At 38.6% G+C, this 16638-nt stretch overlaps 1 protein-coding gene across 1 annotated transcript in view; it reads left to right on the top strand.

Annotated features, from left to right (window-relative positions):
• Window positions 1-6423: 6423 nt before the first annotated feature.
• LOC309694445 (uncharacterized protein) overlaps window positions 6424-16638 on the top strand; it is a 28804-nt gene continuing 18589 nt past the window's right edge. The window contains exons 1-32 of the mRNA XM_082514540.1: window positions 6424-6532; window positions 6645-6706; window positions 6805-6843; window positions 7189-7213; window positions 9227-9295; window positions 9374-9463; window positions 9547-9615; window positions 9741-9836; window positions 9981-10067; window positions 10194-10295; window positions 11680-11745; window positions 11851-11940; window positions 12028-12114; window positions 12197-12286; window positions 12417-12506; window positions 12616-12678; window positions 12814-12867; window positions 12973-13035; window positions 13116-13184; window positions 13297-13380; window positions 13576-13662; window positions 14373-14456; window positions 14527-14595; window positions 14678-14752; window positions 14835-14951; window positions 15044-15133; window positions 15301-15363; window positions 15458-15520; window positions 15596-15664; window positions 15777-15860; window positions 15960-16046; window positions 16471-16557. Coding sequence (XP_082370666.1) covers window positions 6457-6532; window positions 6645-6706; window positions 6805-6843; window positions 7189-7213; window positions 9227-9295; window positions 9374-9463; window positions 9547-9615; window positions 9741-9836; window positions 9981-10067; window positions 10194-10295; window positions 11680-11745; window positions 11851-11940; window positions 12028-12114; window positions 12197-12286; window positions 12417-12506; window positions 12616-12678; window positions 12814-12867; window positions 12973-13035; window positions 13116-13184; window positions 13297-13380; window positions 13576-13662; window positions 14373-14456; window positions 14527-14595; window positions 14678-14752; window positions 14835-14951; window positions 15044-15133; window positions 15301-15363; window positions 15458-15520; window positions 15596-15664; window positions 15777-15860; window positions 15960-16046; window positions 16471-16557 — 2446 coding nt within the window. The 5' untranslated portion in view covers window positions 6424-6456. The remainder of the gene's footprint in view (window positions 6533-6644; window positions 6707-6804; window positions 6844-7188; window positions 7214-9226; window positions 9296-9373; window positions 9464-9546; window positions 9616-9740; window positions 9837-9980; window positions 10068-10193; window positions 10296-11679; window positions 11746-11850; window positions 11941-12027; window positions 12115-12196; window positions 12287-12416; window positions 12507-12615; window positions 12679-12813; window positions 12868-12972; window positions 13036-13115; window positions 13185-13296; window positions 13381-13575; window positions 13663-14372; window positions 14457-14526; window positions 14596-14677; window positions 14753-14834; window positions 14952-15043; window positions 15134-15300; window positions 15364-15457; window positions 15521-15595; window positions 15665-15776; window positions 15861-15959; window positions 16047-16470; window positions 16558-16638) is intronic.

Raw genomic sequence — 16638 nt, 5'->3', positions numbered from 1 at the left:
TCAGTCTACTGTAATATCGCGAGAAGATGACAGACGAAAAAACGAATGCAAGAGGATTCACTGGTACTAACTTCCGCCTTCGTTCGAATAGCATCGTCCAGGTTCCCCAGAATACGCTCACCGCGCACTACTTTAGTATATTTAGTACATATGACGGGACAGTACGTAAAATATTTGTCATATTAGTGTTTTGATATGCCAAGGAGAGTGCAATATTAGGTCTGCAATTTTTAAAAACTCCATGAGCCTATCTGATTGTTGTGATGAGCAACAACACTCACAAAACACTTATGACGATATACATACAACAAAACACATAAATAGAGTCAAACTCACAGAAACTCATACCCACATAGGAGATGGAATAAAGAAAGAATAAATTAAGTTGTTGAATTTTATGCAGATCCTTCACGATTTAATTCTGTTCATGATAGAAACATGAAATTCTTTTGTTCAAATTACAAGTTAGGCTCTTGTAAATGTAACAGTCACCCATTTTGGCCTCTGGTCGCTTCTCTGGGAAGCGCCCGTATCAGTGAACCACATCGATGGAAGCAATAACCTCAAACGATGTTTGTCTCTTTCACAGATGCAGTTTTGCAGATTTCTTTTACTTTGGTGTGAATGTTCATATCCGTTTATCTCTGCCGTGCTGTACTGCTGCAGATTCCATTCATTTTCAGATACTTACAATAATCCTGTAAGTAATCAAAGTAATCCGTACTTTGATCCATACTTTGATTTATTTTGTTAATTTTGAACGTGTTGACTAAGACACAGATTATGTTATCTTCAACCTCACACAGAGACAGTTCACTAGTGGTTTCTTTGGTTTATCTGGTTTACCACTCTAGATCAGTGTGCTGGAGAAGTCCCTCAGTGGTTAGACCCACAAGAGCTAGAATGATTCATACTAATGTTTCATTTTGTTTTCTCTTGATAATTCAATTTGCATGTTTGCTGTTAAGTCATCGACAATGGAAGTTTGCCTTTACCTTCCATGCTATGATGGAAGTTCACAAAAGTTAGCTCCAAGACACATTGCAAGGAAAGGAGTTTTCTGCAGGAAATGCTGCTGGTAGCTGTAAACACCATACCATACCATACCATACCATACCATACCACCTTTATTTATAAAGCACTTTAACATAAAACCAGAGTTCACAAAGTGCTGTACATGCTAAAAGCATAAGTAAAGAAAATTAAAATGAATTAATGAATTAAATAACTAAGGTAACACTTAAAACTGCATATCTGAAACATAAAAAGGCCACGCTGCAGCTCACTCTAGCGCCATTGTGGTCAAATAATAGATTTGTAGATTTCTGGTTTAGTTGGTGACAGTTTACTTGGTGATAGATCAGACAGGGTGAATGTTCTTCTTACCGCACAACACCACACCATGGCGCCCTCGTCTCCTAAAACTTACACCATCCAATTTCTGAGTTGACAAAGCTAAAAGACATTCTGAACAGCAGTATTGTTAGCACAAATATATTCAAATAGAAACGAGTGCTCATTAATCAAAACTGTGTCATTAAAGGACTTTTGCTATCGAAATTGTTTGTGTCCTTTTAAAAGGAGAAATATTGGTGTCTGTGTACAATTGATTGTCAGCCTCATTGAGATGATATTAATTTGTTATCAAATCATGGTAATCATCTCTGTAGTTGCTGCTCTTTTCATGAGCCAGCATTTTTCAGCTTTCTTTATGTCTTTTACTTAAACTTTCCTTGGTGTTGATTCCAGTGTACGTATAAACTCACAAGCTTTCAGAGTTCGTATACGTTCTCATTTCTGCATCACCAAATACATTTACAGTAGCTAAACTGTAAAAAGATCTCTCTGGATTGGTTTTTAATTTCAAAGTTGTTTTTTGGACTAGATGACACTGTTTGCACTTAGTTTCTGAATGTTTGCTAAGTGTTGTCAGTTCACTTAAAATGACCTTGGTTAAAACAGATCTAGTAAATCATTGTCAGAACCTGTCAGTTCCCAGCATATCTTCACCAAGAACCAGTTATTTTCAGTTAATAGTTTGTAGTAAAAAGAGCAACATCGTCACAAACACTATCAATAACACTTTACACTTTGTAGTATTATGGAATATTTTCTCATGTTGAACTGGGTTACTTTTATCAAACTGTTTGCAGCGTTGCCAAAATTCTAATTACTTGTAGAGTCTTTGTTTATTTCACATTGCAGCTTCTGAAATATGCACAGCAGGTAAGTACTTATTGAACATGTCAACAATTGTGTAAGTAAATATATTTCTAAAAGTCCTCTTGACATGAAATTCTCACCAGATGTTGGTAACAGCCCATCCAATCCACACATGCAAATTAATCAAAGAATAGATGTTCATGAATTAAGTTTTGTGTAATAATGAGAAATGACACAGGAACAAAAGTATTGAACGCACTTATTGAAATTAACTTTGTACAAGGTTGTCTTTGTTGGTGACAGCTTGAAGACGCCTCCCGCATATAGACTAGTGGCATGCGTTGCTCAGGTGTGATTTTTGTCCATTCTTCCTCACAGTCGTGAAATCCTGAAGGTTGTGTGGGTCCCTCCTACAAACTCTGAGCTTTACTTCTTTTCAAACCCATCTGGCATACCTTTTCATCATGACCTTCAGACTGCCCACTGGAATCATCAGGGGCATCATTAAAAACTTGCCATCTAACAAGAATGGGGGAAACATTCTGTTGAACTCTGTATTTCCCAAATACTCACAGTGTTTCCTACAGAAACACAAGTTTTCTCTTTTCATTGCAAACATGGTTGTACAACATATCATCCTGAACTCACTCGCACAGGTCGACATGGTCACAAGTTACGTCTACCTTTGCTCTTTTTGTCACTTGGTAGTGGGGCATGAACCCAGTGATTCTTGATTACTGGCATTATTACAAAAGCTGAGCGGAAGAGATAACCAAACTCAGACTGGAAGTTGTATTTAATCAGCCAAACTATTCTCATCAGTGGGCCGTGCTTTGATAGTGCCTCAGGGCAAATGTCGCAAGCTTCTATTGTCTTCCATTCCTCATTCTACGTGTGCATTTAGGAGAAAATCCTGATAGATGTCTACATTGCAGAAATTAATCCTAATAAACTGCAAACCTGCCACATTTGGTATGATGTTTGAGTTTAATTCTTCCCTCAGTGTTCTTTCTGTTCCCTTGTGCCAAGTCTCCTGTATTAAGTTCGTCCATTATTTAGTTGTTGCACCTTCTGCTTTATTTCTAAAAGAGTTAGCCTTCCCTTTGATTTGCTTTTAGTGTTTGCTTCCCTTGTCTCGTTGTCTGTATATATAGTTGCTGTCTCCCCTTGTTCTTTAGATCATTTTAGTGAGTCTCCAAGTTTTAGGTTTCCCTTTTTGTGTTGCTCGCCTAAATAAACAGCTTGTTTTCAGTTCAATGCTGTAAGTTTTCATGCTTCTGCTTTTGGATCCTCAGAGTGGTCAGTTGGATCTACTGACCTTAGAAGGTGAACCTTTGGGATTAGTTGTTCAGCTTCCAGGCCTCTCTTATGTGGATCCAGCTCTCACTTTGGATTTGGGAGAGAGGCATCCTCTCTACTTTTAAATTTAGCCATAAAACTTTCCTTTTTGATAAAGGACTGGATCAGGTGACCCTGAATTCTCCCTTAGTTACACTGCGATAGGCCTAGGCTGCTGGGAGATTCCCACATTGCACTGTTTGTTCTTCACTCACCTTTTTCTACTTTCTATGTTTTTACACACCAATCTGCATTTAATTATTAGTCATTATTAATCCCGGACTCTTTTCCATAGTGCATCTTGTTCTGTCTTCCACCCCTCACCTCATATGATTGTTGGGGTTTTCTGTTTTCTTTGTATTAAATTAAATTAAACATGTTAATATGAAGACGAACTCCCAGTCTAGTGCTTTCAGCGATGACAGATGTGAGAGTGAGTGTCTTGTTTTTATTTAAAGAAGATTTCTCAGTGTCTGATCTACACGATGCATGTTTGTGAAAGTGAATCATGGCATGAACAAAGGTTATTTCTGAGTTGCTGATCTTCACCATAAAGCAGCGGTCCCCAACCCCCGGGCCACGGGCCGGTGCCGGTCCGTGTGTCGTTTGGTACCGGGCCGCGAGAGTTGAAGCTCGGGTGTGAAGTTTAGCGGTTTTAAGGGTTCTTATCATTAACTCGGTTTCCCTGGGTCTTTTCCTGTGTTTTAGTTGTGTGTCTTATTTTGAAAGAAATATTTATGCGTTACCATAGTGACCAGAGAGCATTAAGGGACATTTAAGAAGTACGCTGTCAATAAAGTTACACAATTACACAATGAATTTGCGTTTATTATTATATTTACAAAATACACAGTTTTTGTCTTGGTCGTATCATTTTATTTTTTTGTATTTATCCGCGACACCTTAAAGGCCGGTCTGTGAAAATATCGTCTGACATTAAATTGGTCCGTGGCGCAAAAAAGGTTGGGGACCGCTGCCATAAAGGGTTATAGAAGCATCTCGTAGGACTTGGGTCACTTAAGACTTACCCAATCCAGAGGAAAGTGAAGTATGCTGACTCTTCTGTGGTCATTTTTTAAAATTTAGGAATTTTACCTTTGAGGGAGGGAAGTATGTTAAACTCTGGGATGAGCAGATTTATCTGGGTTTAATCTTCACAGCACGTTTTGGTCAGAAGTGCATTATGGCACAAAAACACAAGACTCCTGAAAACTTCACACTTTAGCATTTTTGATTCTCATCAGGCTGGAAAAGGTCACAAGGTTAACACATTTGGACTACACCAATATACAGTCAGGTTGCATAGATAATAGAGGAAGTTTTTTCAAACTTCCTTGTCAACCACTTCCCAAGAAAGACTAGGGAGTCAACCACTCCTAGGGAGTCAACTAATACCCAGGATTTTTGGGGGGGTAAGTGGTTGACCAAGAACGTTCACTCAAACTGTAAGGAGTGTTGCAGTTCAGGAGGTCACAAACATTCATTACCAACGTCAGGCCATTTGGAAATATAGCAACATTTTCATAACAAAAATGTCAGCACATTTTGTATCTCAATATAAGAGGAAGCGAGTCTTGCACCTTACATAACACATGTTGTTTTTCTACCAAGGAAAGGTCAAATAGTCACAGTCAGGTTAATGTTTTGGATTGACCCAGTCATTTGGTTCACCTTGATCCATGAAATGTTGGTGATGAACCTGATGCATAGTTCATATGAAGAATCCCACCAAAGTACGCAGGAACAGAGTCAGTTTCTCCAAGAGGTCATCTGCCTGTGCAGTTCAATAAAGATCAAGCCAGAAGACTGTTAGAACAATGTCTTGTGGAGGGATGAGAGCAAAATCTGACTTTTAACTTCAAATGAGTTGAGAGAAAGAAAAGCATTTCATTCCAGCATTACGGTGCCAGGTTAGGCCGGATGTCTTACTGTTATTGATGGAACAATAAATCCTGCATTCCACCACAAATGTAATTTTAAAAAATCACATCATCTGTCATTTCAGCATAGACCAGAGACACACCTCAATGCTTCACCCTGCACCTTCACCGTGTTGGTGGTCATAAAAGTAGCTCCAACTGAACCTACAGGCGTTTCTGCTTTAGAAACAAATGCGTAAAATCCATTACACAGAATCTTGTTTTTTTTGTCTTTTTGAAAGGCCAAGTCAACGTCCTGAACTTCCAATTCAAATGTTGGGGAAGGATCTGAAAGCGACCAGTTCATATGAGGAAACCGAGCCCAGAGTTACACTTAAATGTGTAATTGCAGAAACACATGAATGAGAGGAGCCTATAGAGCGTTTGCAGCGCTAATCTCGGAAAAGCAAAATGTGTCTGATTGCAAAAGCTCCCTGACAAGACAGGGTGGAAAAAAAGAAAAAAAGATCATTTTAATTATGTTTGCAAATGCAAAAATAAAGCAAAGGTTCCTCTATTTTCTTTACTTGCACATATGCATTACTCATTTCCTCAAACAAAGATGATGACGTTTGTATGTTTATCTATTTAGGTTTAATAAGTTTATCTTTTATCTTCGGGAGGGGGGGTTGTAAGCTAAGAGTGGAAATTGAGAAAAATCCAAAGCAATTCACAGACTTTGAGGCATTGTATGTGATTAAAAGTTCTCGTACTGGTACTTTGAACGTGATTGATTTTTATTTGAGCTTTAGCGCAATGTTTGTTTGAGACAAATAAAAATGTCAAAATAAATCAGACAATAAGGTCTCTCCTTTTTGGCAAGGAATTGAATTTAAAGACACGGTTGCTTATTTGTTATTATTTGTGTGCACAGTTGGCTATGTTTAACTTTTGCCATTTACAGCAAATTAAGTCATTTATTTATTCCGCCTCTTCTGGGAAGTCATCACTACCCCTGGACATTGATCAGTCAGAGTCTTATAAAAGGCCCACTGACTGCTGCTGACAGCAGAGGAAGGTTTTGGAAGGAAAAACCATGGCTGGTGGTTCTCAATTCATTTGGATTCCGCTCCTCTTCACCTGTGTACTCTGCACTTCTGATCCCAGAGCTGGTAGGGGGAAATAATATCGTCCTTTTTATTGTCAGTTAATAGGGGTTGAATTAAACAAATACCTGTAACAACAACAAAAAAGTAAATATTTATGTTTTCTCGTTTATTTCAGGCCACAACAGGTTGGTCAGAACTGGGAATCCCGACTTGGACGCAATCCTTTCCAGGATCCTTGTAAGTCCCAGAAAATGTGACTTAGCAAATGTTTAGAGATGAGCAGAAGTTTGGCTGCTACTACTAATGATACATTTCTTCTTGTGCATTTACCTTAGCTATCCACTGACTTTCAAAACAGCCCTGTAAATGTGACGGTAAGTAGTAATTATTAAATAGTTATTACATCATGTGATTTATCTCTATAAATATTGTGATCAATAAAAGTTTTAGTATATCTGTATCTCCCACTGAGCATAAGATCTCTGTGCTCAGTAGCTTCTTTCAAAAAACAACTAAAAACACATCTTTTTAGAATTGCTGTTTGTTAACTGTCGTCTGTTTTGTTTTATGCTTTGTTATCCTTGTGTGAAGCACTTTGTGATCTTTTATCTAGAAAGGTGCTATATAAATAAAGTTTTACTTACTTACTTACTTACGATAGATATAAGAAACTTGTTATATTATCTTCATCTGATCTAAGATCAAATGTTTTATTACAGTCAATTGTCATCAAAACTTGCACCGGTAAGTGATTTTTATTTATTTATTTTTTACATCTATTTTATTTAACAATACACTACAATCCAAAAACATGTTCCCAGTAAGCTGCTTCTGCTAATCTGGAATGTTTTATTCACTCATCCAAGCGACGTCCAAATCACTCGGATAAGTGATGTAAAAAATGTTTCCCACTGAATATGCTGCATCCACATGAACAGAACCAAGTTTCTGGGATTTAATAACTGGATTATTGAGCGTGCATTGCACAGATTCAAAATGTGATGCCAGTATTTAGCTGAGCGAGTGTCTTAGTGTTGTCTCTACATTATTAGTCAGATAAATAAAGATTTGAAAAACTAAATCTAAAATCTTACATTTAAATGTTTACCTCCTGTCACATTTGACCTCTAACCCCAACTTTAAGGTCAATAGATTGACTTGATAATATTCCTATATAGAGCTCTTTAAAACTAGGTTTCTTACTACTTACTACTTTCTATAGGCGTGTAGGAAATGATATACAGTATGGTAAATGGCCTGCATTTGTATAGTGCTTTACTCAGTCCCTAAGGACCCCAAAGCGCTTTACACTACATTCAGTCATTCACACACACATTCACGCACTGGTGACGGCAAGCTACATTGTAGCCACAGCTGCCCTGGGGCGCACTGACAGAGGCGAGGCTGCCGGACACTGGCGCCACAGGGCCCTCTGACCACCACCAGTAGGCAAACACGGGGTTAGTATCTTGCCCAAGGATATTTGGCATGCAGCCAGGAGGCAGCCTGGGATCGAACCACCGACCTTCTGGTTAGTGGCTGACCTGCTCTGCCACCTGAGCTACAGCCACCCCAGTATGGGGATTTTTAACAGGTTATAACCATTTGAATACAAGTACAATGTTCCCGAATACTTTTTTGAAAACAAAATCAACTCGTGTGCAAAAGCTCTTTTCCACTTGATATTTATTTACTAAATATTTAAACAAATTTTACTGAAATTAATGTTGCACACATGCTATAGCCACATAAAAAAATAATTATAAGTAACTATATATAATATATAATTGTGTAAAACTAATTATAAACAGAATCATGTCGAGTATATTAAAATGGGTTTCAGCAGGGCGAATAACAAAAGGCTGCACGTTGCTCTTGTTTTTACTGCGCTACTAACTTCTTAAAGTACATTTAAAAAGTACAAAGAAATTAAATATATATAAAATACAATACAATTTCCCTTAAGAGTAAATACTGCACAGAAAGTGAGCTGCCTTGGCAGATGTCTGCTTATTATTATTATTATTATTATTATTATTATTATTATTATTATTATTATTATTATTATTGTTGTTGTTGTTGTTATATTACCTCTGCAACTTTTAAGGATATTGGATGAACTTCTTAAATTTACATAAAAAATTTGTGTTTGATTCAATCAATCAATACATACATATTTAATACATTAAACATGGTCAAAGTAAGAAAAAAAAAAGAGGTCAGGTTATAGAGAAGTTATTTCAAATTAGCCAAAAACTTCAGACTGCTCTAAGCCCTCTGTTTTAGCCAGTTGCCCACATTTGGCCTTCTCAGGTGGAGCTCTGGCTGTGAGCAGACATGCGCTACTTACCTTCTGTTCAAATCTTCTGTTTGCAAAGCGCAGCCAGTCAGAAGAAATTAGTCTTAAAGAGACAGGAGGGGAGGAGCTGAAATACTTAGTTTCAAACAGTGGGTGAGCAGTGAGACTGTTTATCTTGCTGCTTTAATATGTGGCATTGCTAACAGTGGCAGGGTGGGGTTTGTGGCTCAGCTGCAGGGGAGGGGTGGAGCAGTGGGTTCAGGTTACGGTGTCAGGGGAGGCTGACACACACCTGAGCTCCATCATCTGATCATGTCTCCCCTATAAAAGATGGAGGGGTGTTGTGTGTGGGTGGCAGCTGCAAAGCTGGGACAGTGTTGGTGAAAAGTACCGAACAATTAAGGTGAAAGCTGTGTGTGTGGGTCCTCATTCGTGTCACCCTAACATTTCCTTATCAGGTATGAAAGAAACTTTGGAGGTGTTACAAAGGAAACTTCAGCAGGCGAATCACCGTTACAACCAACTCGGTGAGCATACATCCAGCGAAGAGTTTAAGTAGGCCTACTTTTGCTTTGGTTTGTTGCAACCTGTACACTTTCTTACAGGTGACGAGGCCTTTGGGCTGAGGACAGAGGTCATACAGCTGAAAGTGGAACTTGCTGCATGCATGTCAACAGCATCGTCTACATCTGGCAGTAAGCCTTTCCTTGCACATATGTAACAGTTGGAAACAATTTATATCAGCAAAAGTTAAAATGCATGTGTGATTTCCTGACAGCGTACCAACCCAATCTGCAGCTCAAAATGAAGCAGGTGCTGGAGAAGCTTGATGGTGACACACTTCTCCGTAAGTTTTTTGGAAATACAGTAAAATCTCTCGCACAGGTCACGATTTAATCATAATTAATTAAATTTTAATCATATGACGCTGCACAGTTCAGCTTTTATGTAAAAGTGTTTTCTTTCTTTCAGTTTTTAAAATAATGACACTCACCGGGGAGGTGAGCACTTTGCAGGAGAAGATCAAGCTTGCTACTAATTCTAACAGAACTGCAGACGAAATCGCAGGTGAGCTATTTTATCGTTAGCATGATGTGCTTATCTTGCAGTACTGAGAAATGTTTGAATTTGCCTCCACTTGAGCGCTATTCTTCTGGTTGGAGCCACAGAAACTGAATGAAGATGTTTCATTTCTAAACTGGTTTCCTGCAGAGCTGCAGAAAGAACTGGACAAGACGACGGCTGAACTCAAAGATCAGATACAGGAAGCTGAAGAAAGCCTTTCAAATGCAACTCTCAGTAAGTGTATTTTTGAACCACATTTGAGGAACGGAAGGTCAACCGAAGGCGCTGGTGTTGTGCGAATGCATATATAAGCAGAAGGAAATGGCTCATTGCTTTCTTTCTTTTTTTCTCTTCTTTTAGTACTTCAGATAATCTCCCTGCAGAATCAGCTCTGGGATTTACAAGAGGCAGAAACAAGAGGGGGAAAACCAAACTCTGGGAGTTCAATTGGCATGACTCTGGGTAAACTGCGGGCTCTTTGATTTAACTAAAAAAACTTTTGCTTATTATGTGAAAATTGCTTGTCCACAGTTCAGGCAGAAAAATTGACACATTGTTCAGTAACTATACCATTCCTTGGTGGCTAATTTTTTAAACTTCATTTCACATTTTCTATTAGTGCTGCTAACAACAGCTTAGTATTTTGTCTAAATAAATTGCAATTAAAACGTAAAAGTTCTTACCCTTTAAATGTCAGTTATTCATGAAAAAGTGTTTGTCTTCATATAACATCAGACATGTTGTAAATAACAAAGAGCATATTCCAGTACAATAATAGCGAGAAAACCCCAACAATCAAATAACCCCTTATGAGCAAGCACTTGGCGATAGTGGGAAGAAAAAACTCCCTTTTAATAGAACCAGGCTCAGGAAGGGGCAGCCGTCTGCCGTGACTGGTTGGAGATGGGTCCATAGATTAATAATAACTCGTCATTAAATGCAAAGTAGTGTATAAACACAAAGAATTTAAAAAAAAACATGAGTGAAGCTAGGCCCATTGCAGTATAACAGCAGGAAGGTTCAGGCTAACATTTGTTAGACAACAAGAGGCCTTGGGTACAGAGTTGAAGGTGAGCAACTTTATTTGGCCTTGTAGCAAGTGGTCACCCAGTCAACTACACTAAACTAAAGCAGCACCTGAAACTATGCTTTTTTAATGCTGTAATGTAGCTACTGTAGCGAGTGGCACTGTGGTTAGTGGCTAATACATTTACCCCCACGCAAAAGATCCAGGAGAGGATATAAACCTCGCATTATGGGGTTACAACGTAGAGTATTTCTAGTACTAGCTCCAAGTTGAGATAAAGGGTTGTGTCTGGTATCTGTAGTAATTCAAACATATTGATCTGGAGCTGATGGCTACCTCTTTGGAAAAAAAGATGCAGCAGAAGTGTCATCAATGTGGCAATCTCTGGGAGTTGGTTCATTTTTGAAGCCACAGCTCAAGTGTGGCTTTTTTCCTGTGGTACCATTTTAACTCCTAAATATGCATAGCTGTGCACTGTGGTCTCCCACTTCCTTCTTTCTTGGTCACAGTCGGTTTCTGCGTGAAGGTTGCATAACACACTGTTATATGAAATCCATTTAGTTTTTTGGTAACTTTTTGGTTGCTCAGGACAAAATGGAGCAAAGAAGTGATGGTTGCTGAAATTGATCTAATGCATGGCTGCATATTCCGTAAAAAAAAAAAAGAATCTTAAGGAATTTACAATAGGTGTTATGAAATATTTAATAATTATTTAGATTTCAGATTAATATAATGCTAAACTGGGAGAAAAGGTCATCTTCTTTCATTTTATTATGTTATTATATTTCTGTATCCTGACCATTTTCTTCTGCTGCTCAGTGAAAGAACAGCTCAACAGGAAGATTGTTCTGCTGCAAGAAAAAGGAGGTGGCTACTCTGCTAATTGTAAGTGAATCTTTCTAAACAGGCCTGCATTTCTTGTGTGAGTAATAACGTTAAAGGCTTGTCTTTCAACATTTCCCAACACTTCGTTCTCTGCTGGCTGTCCAGTGCTGGAGCTGATTTATGTGCGCACGAAGATTGCAGAGTTGAAGAGGATGATCATCGATGCTATTGAGAAATCCAAAACCTTCGCCGCTGGTGAGTTGTAGATCCCGTCTCTCCTTTGTGGAGCAGCACACGTTTATTCTTTTTTTTACTTTATTTATTTAATTTTTTTAAATTCAGATGCCAGGAAGCAATGGATGCAAAAGACTGCTCTCCTCAGAAAGCTGATTATACAGCTGAAAGATGACGAGAACAACAAGGAACTAAGTAAGTGAACATTCAGCGTCGAGCACGTCCTTTGTGTAGTTATTGCGCCATCAACTCGACACCCTCTTGATTCTTTCAACAGCCTTGCAAATTATGAGAGTGCAGGCCGAGGTGCTACATTTTGACCAGCTGATGAGAAACGCCAAAAACATCACTGATTCCCAAATTCAAGGTAAATGGCAGCACAAATCTTTGAAACTTTACACTACGAAGTCAAGTCACATATGTACTTGTCTTATTTGGAACTACCAAATGATCTGCTAATTGCAGTAGAAACATTAATAGCTGTTTATTCATCCTAGGGTTCCGCGTTTTGTTGGACAGAGAGAAGCAAAGGCATGACGTTTTACAGAGGCAACTGGAAGCAGTGGAGTATGTTAAGGCACAGCAGAGTAAGTATAAAGGAGAGGCGGAATGATCACCTCACCAACCTCACCACGTATAAATGTGCTGCTAAGGCCCAACACTCAAGACAATGGTGTTTTCTTTGTCTTTGAACAGTCGTGCAAGTCATCAGCCTAATAGAAGAAATGAAAAAGCAGCACCTGACAGGCCAGCCCACCAGTAAGTCCACCTGCACTAACTTTAGTGTTAAATTCAGAAAAACATTTAACATCATTTGTTTTCTGAGCAGAGAATACTTTCTTAATCCTTGACATTAAGATTGCGATCTTACATTATGATACTTTAAATCTGCAGCTGTGCGTGGAGTTACAGAAAAAAAATACATCGAAGCTCAGGCCAAAATAAGAGGTGAGTGCTCGGTGTGTAGTTTGTTTTTTGTTTTGTTTTTTTAGAAATTTTGAAAACTGTCTGATAAGAGCTTCAAGTACCTGATTTTATCCTTTTATACAAAAGAGCTGCAGAGGAAACTGCGACTGAAGACTGAATTAGATTCCAAATTTGTGAAAAGATATGAGCGTAAGTTTTTAAAATGGCTTTCAGCTACAACCTCTGATTATTCCTGCTTGATTTTAAAGCATGTGTCTCGTTTCTGTTAGAGGTGAAGATCGACTTTGACCGCAAGATTGCTGAACTGAAGAGAACCGAGGACTTCCAACCAGCTCTCAGTGAGTCACGTTGCCGTACGCAGTGTCCAGCGGTGTCTCTCGCTCGGCTTGTAATCTCGTTGTGTTGAATTTGTAATCTGTGTAGTGATGTTTCTGTTGCTTTCTGCTCCAGTTGTAAAGCTGATGAGCCTGCATGATGAACTCAAGGCTTTGAAGGATCAGATCTCTCTCTCAGAAGACAAAGACTTGACCTCCGGTGAGGGACAGAGGCCACAGATATATACCATACCTTTGTTTTTATTCTATTAATTAAGTGGATTTTTTTAAAGCAATTTTTAAACAGTTTTGCGCTTGAGACAATTAAATTACATCTTTACATTTTCCTTGGGAAAACTGGGAATTTCTCTGATATTTTTAACATCTCTTAATAACCCCTATTTCTGTCCAACAGAGCTACGGAAACAACTGGAGAGAAAACAAGAAGAACTGAGCTCAGGAATTGCAGACATAGAACGTCTGACTTCTAGCCCAGGAGCAAGTGAGTTTCTTGACTTTACTTTATGTGAACCAGAATTATTGTTTGAACGCTAACCATTGTTTTTAAGCTAAACTCAAACTGACATTCACAGTTATGTACATAAAGTGCATATTAAAAAGGGACATAACATCCAGTTTTAAAGGGAAAACTAGTGTGGAAGAACCTTAAACTGCTTCCTTTCTAGTGGCCAGCAGAGTTAAGGATTGTAAAGTATAATCATTTAATGTGAAGCTGCTAATAAACGGCTGAAATGCACGACGACTTTCTGATCCTTGTTTTAGACAAATCCACCAATAGTCGCCCTGCTAGGTCCTTGTGCTTTCAGCTGTCGTGCTATTAAATCACAAGCTAGTCAAACACAAACTGAATACAGATGAGACCTGGACTGTCACATATCATGGCTTTTATGGTTAAATCTAACTCAGGTCACATGTAAACCTGCAAAAACCAAGATTAAAGAAAATGAATTAACAGCAGAGTGAAAGAATAATGTTGTGAGAGGCTTTGCTTGATATGCTGGATGTTTTGGGGGTTTATGTTTTATCAATCATTAGTTCAAAAGAGTGTAAAGTAGAGACTTGTTGGAGTGGCACAGGGAAAGAAGGGAACCAATGAGATTCTGAGTTGCTTACAAAAAGCAAAAAATTGGTAGACATTGTTGCAGTAAGATTCATTTTCTAACTTAAAGACTGCACGTTGCTTTGCTTTAGTTTTAAAGATCCTTGAACTGCAACATGAGTTATGGACCCTTCGGAACAAAGCCACCAATGGAACCACAAGCGATCGAGAAGAGGGTTAGTGTTGTTTAAAGTCAAGATAGAACCTGCAAAATATAATCTAAATACATACTTTCCTTTTCCTCAGACTTACAGGACAGACTTGACGGCTTCATCGATGAAATCAACAACAGAGCCGGTGAAAACACAAAACTGAGTGAGTCTTGTGAGAAACTCTAAAACTCTCTGCAGTCGTATCTTTTGCAGTCAGCTACATTTTTTTTAACCTTTTTTTTCAGTTCTGAAAATCATCGGTCTGCAAAGTCAGCTGGAGCACCTGGAGACGCTGCTGTCACAAACCTACAATTCAAACTGTAAGTATCTCACCCAAGACCTCATGTTAGCATAGAGTGTCATAATGTTACTGTAGCAACTTGACATGTGTGTCACTTTCAGCTCCAAGCATGGTGATCATAAGGAACACTCTAACAGATAAGCTTACACTGAAGAGAGCCGAGCTACAGAAATATATCAATGAGCTGAATAACAAGAATCCGGCTAATGCCAGATTAAGTAAGTCCAGAAAAACACTTGGATCAATCTTGATTGTTGTGAAGTAGCCTAAAACATAATTCTGTACACCCTGACTTTTGTATTTTCTGTAGTTCTGGTTATCGCTGAATTCTACAAACATCTCAAAAGAATTGAAAGAGAAAATCGTGACGATAACGCAGAATCCTCTTTAACATTAACTCGTAAGTATGTCCTACAATCACTGTATCACTTCAAGCAAAATGGGCTTTCATAGAGCGAACGGAACAACATTCATGCCACATGCCTGAGATCGAAAGCTGTTTGCTGCAGGATGTTCATGTTGCTAATTTGCACCATAGTGTTTCAGTCCATTTCTTTTCTTTTAAAGTCCTTCAGATGTTTCTTCAAAACAAAAACAGGGAATATGCTCTTATGAAGGATAAATTCGCAGGTGAGTTGATTTTGTTTTTCTGAATAGATCCATAACTAACAGTTTGTGTCAGAGACAGTTTTTGTTAACTTGGATTTCCTTTTTCACTGAGCAGAGTTGGAGAGGCAACTGCTGTTAAAGACACATGAGTGCTCTGGACTCGAGCAACAACGAAACCGTAAGTTGCGAATCTGACTTTGACCTCAGAGTGTCTGAGACTGAGTTTTGATGTGACTGATTTATTTTTTGTCAGAGCTGAAGACTGAAGTTGAAGATAAGATTGCAGAACTGAACAAGACAAAAGACTTCAAAACTGCTCTGCGTGAGTGCGGTGCAGTTAAAGTCTCTCCTTTTTTTTTTTTTTGCTCACATCCTCACATTATATTTCAGAACTAATCTGTGCCGTCATATCTGCTCACGTTTGTCTCTGTTAGTCCTGAATGTGATCAACATGAAGGCTGAAGTGAGGGCTTTGAAGGAGCAGATCTCAAACTCAAAAGATCCAGAAATCATCTCACGTGAGTATCAGCTGTCATAGTCAGCACACTTCCTGGAGGAAAAATGTGAAACAAATATGACCTCAAGTCATATATCTGTTTCTCTCTGATTCCCCACAGAGCTGCAGATGCAACTGGAGAAGAAGCAAGATGAACTGATTACTAAGACTGCAGAAATGGAGGAATTGCTTGCCAACCCGAGAGTGGGTGAGTGCACTGCTGTACTCTGTGATCAACACTGTTTAAACAGTCTGACAACCCGCTGCCTATTATTGCAATACTAAGCCTCTGGGGGCAATTGACAACATTTGGGGGCCAGGATTTCCTGCTCTGTGCGTTCTGTGCAGTGGATACTTTTCACATGGGGACCTTCTCTACTTGGAAAAGGCCTATAAATCAGTTAGCTTAATGTCTGCATGGTGTTAAAGAACAAATGATCTTGATGGGTGTAACTTTGCATAATTTTAGAAGAAGCTAAGATTTGTAAAATCACCATCATACTGGGAAAAGAATGTGTTTCTGTCATGTTTTTGCAATTTGGTTGCACTGACACACATTTCCATTTAAAATATCCCTCTAAATGACACAACCAAACCTTACCTGTCATTCATCAGATGTTTGTTTGTTTCAGTTTTACAAATCATTGAGCTCCAGAATGAGATATGGGACCTGCAGAACAAGGATGTGAATGGGACAGCTGGTGACCGGATAATAAAAGGTACTTTAAGGTTTAAGGTGCTGATTGAGGGTGACACAAAGTCATAGTAGATGACTAAATGTTATTAATACAATTCACTGT

The sequence above is a fragment of the Aulonocara stuartgranti genome (assembly GCF_965226115.1).
Source record: "Aulonocara stuartgranti genome assembly, chromosome: 18".
Classification (NCBI taxonomy): Eukaryota; Metazoa; Chordata; class Actinopteri; order Cichliformes; family Cichlidae; genus Aulonocara; species Aulonocara stuartgranti.
Note: the sequence above shows the minus strand (reverse complement) of the source record. Positions and strands in the feature narration are given on the sequence as shown.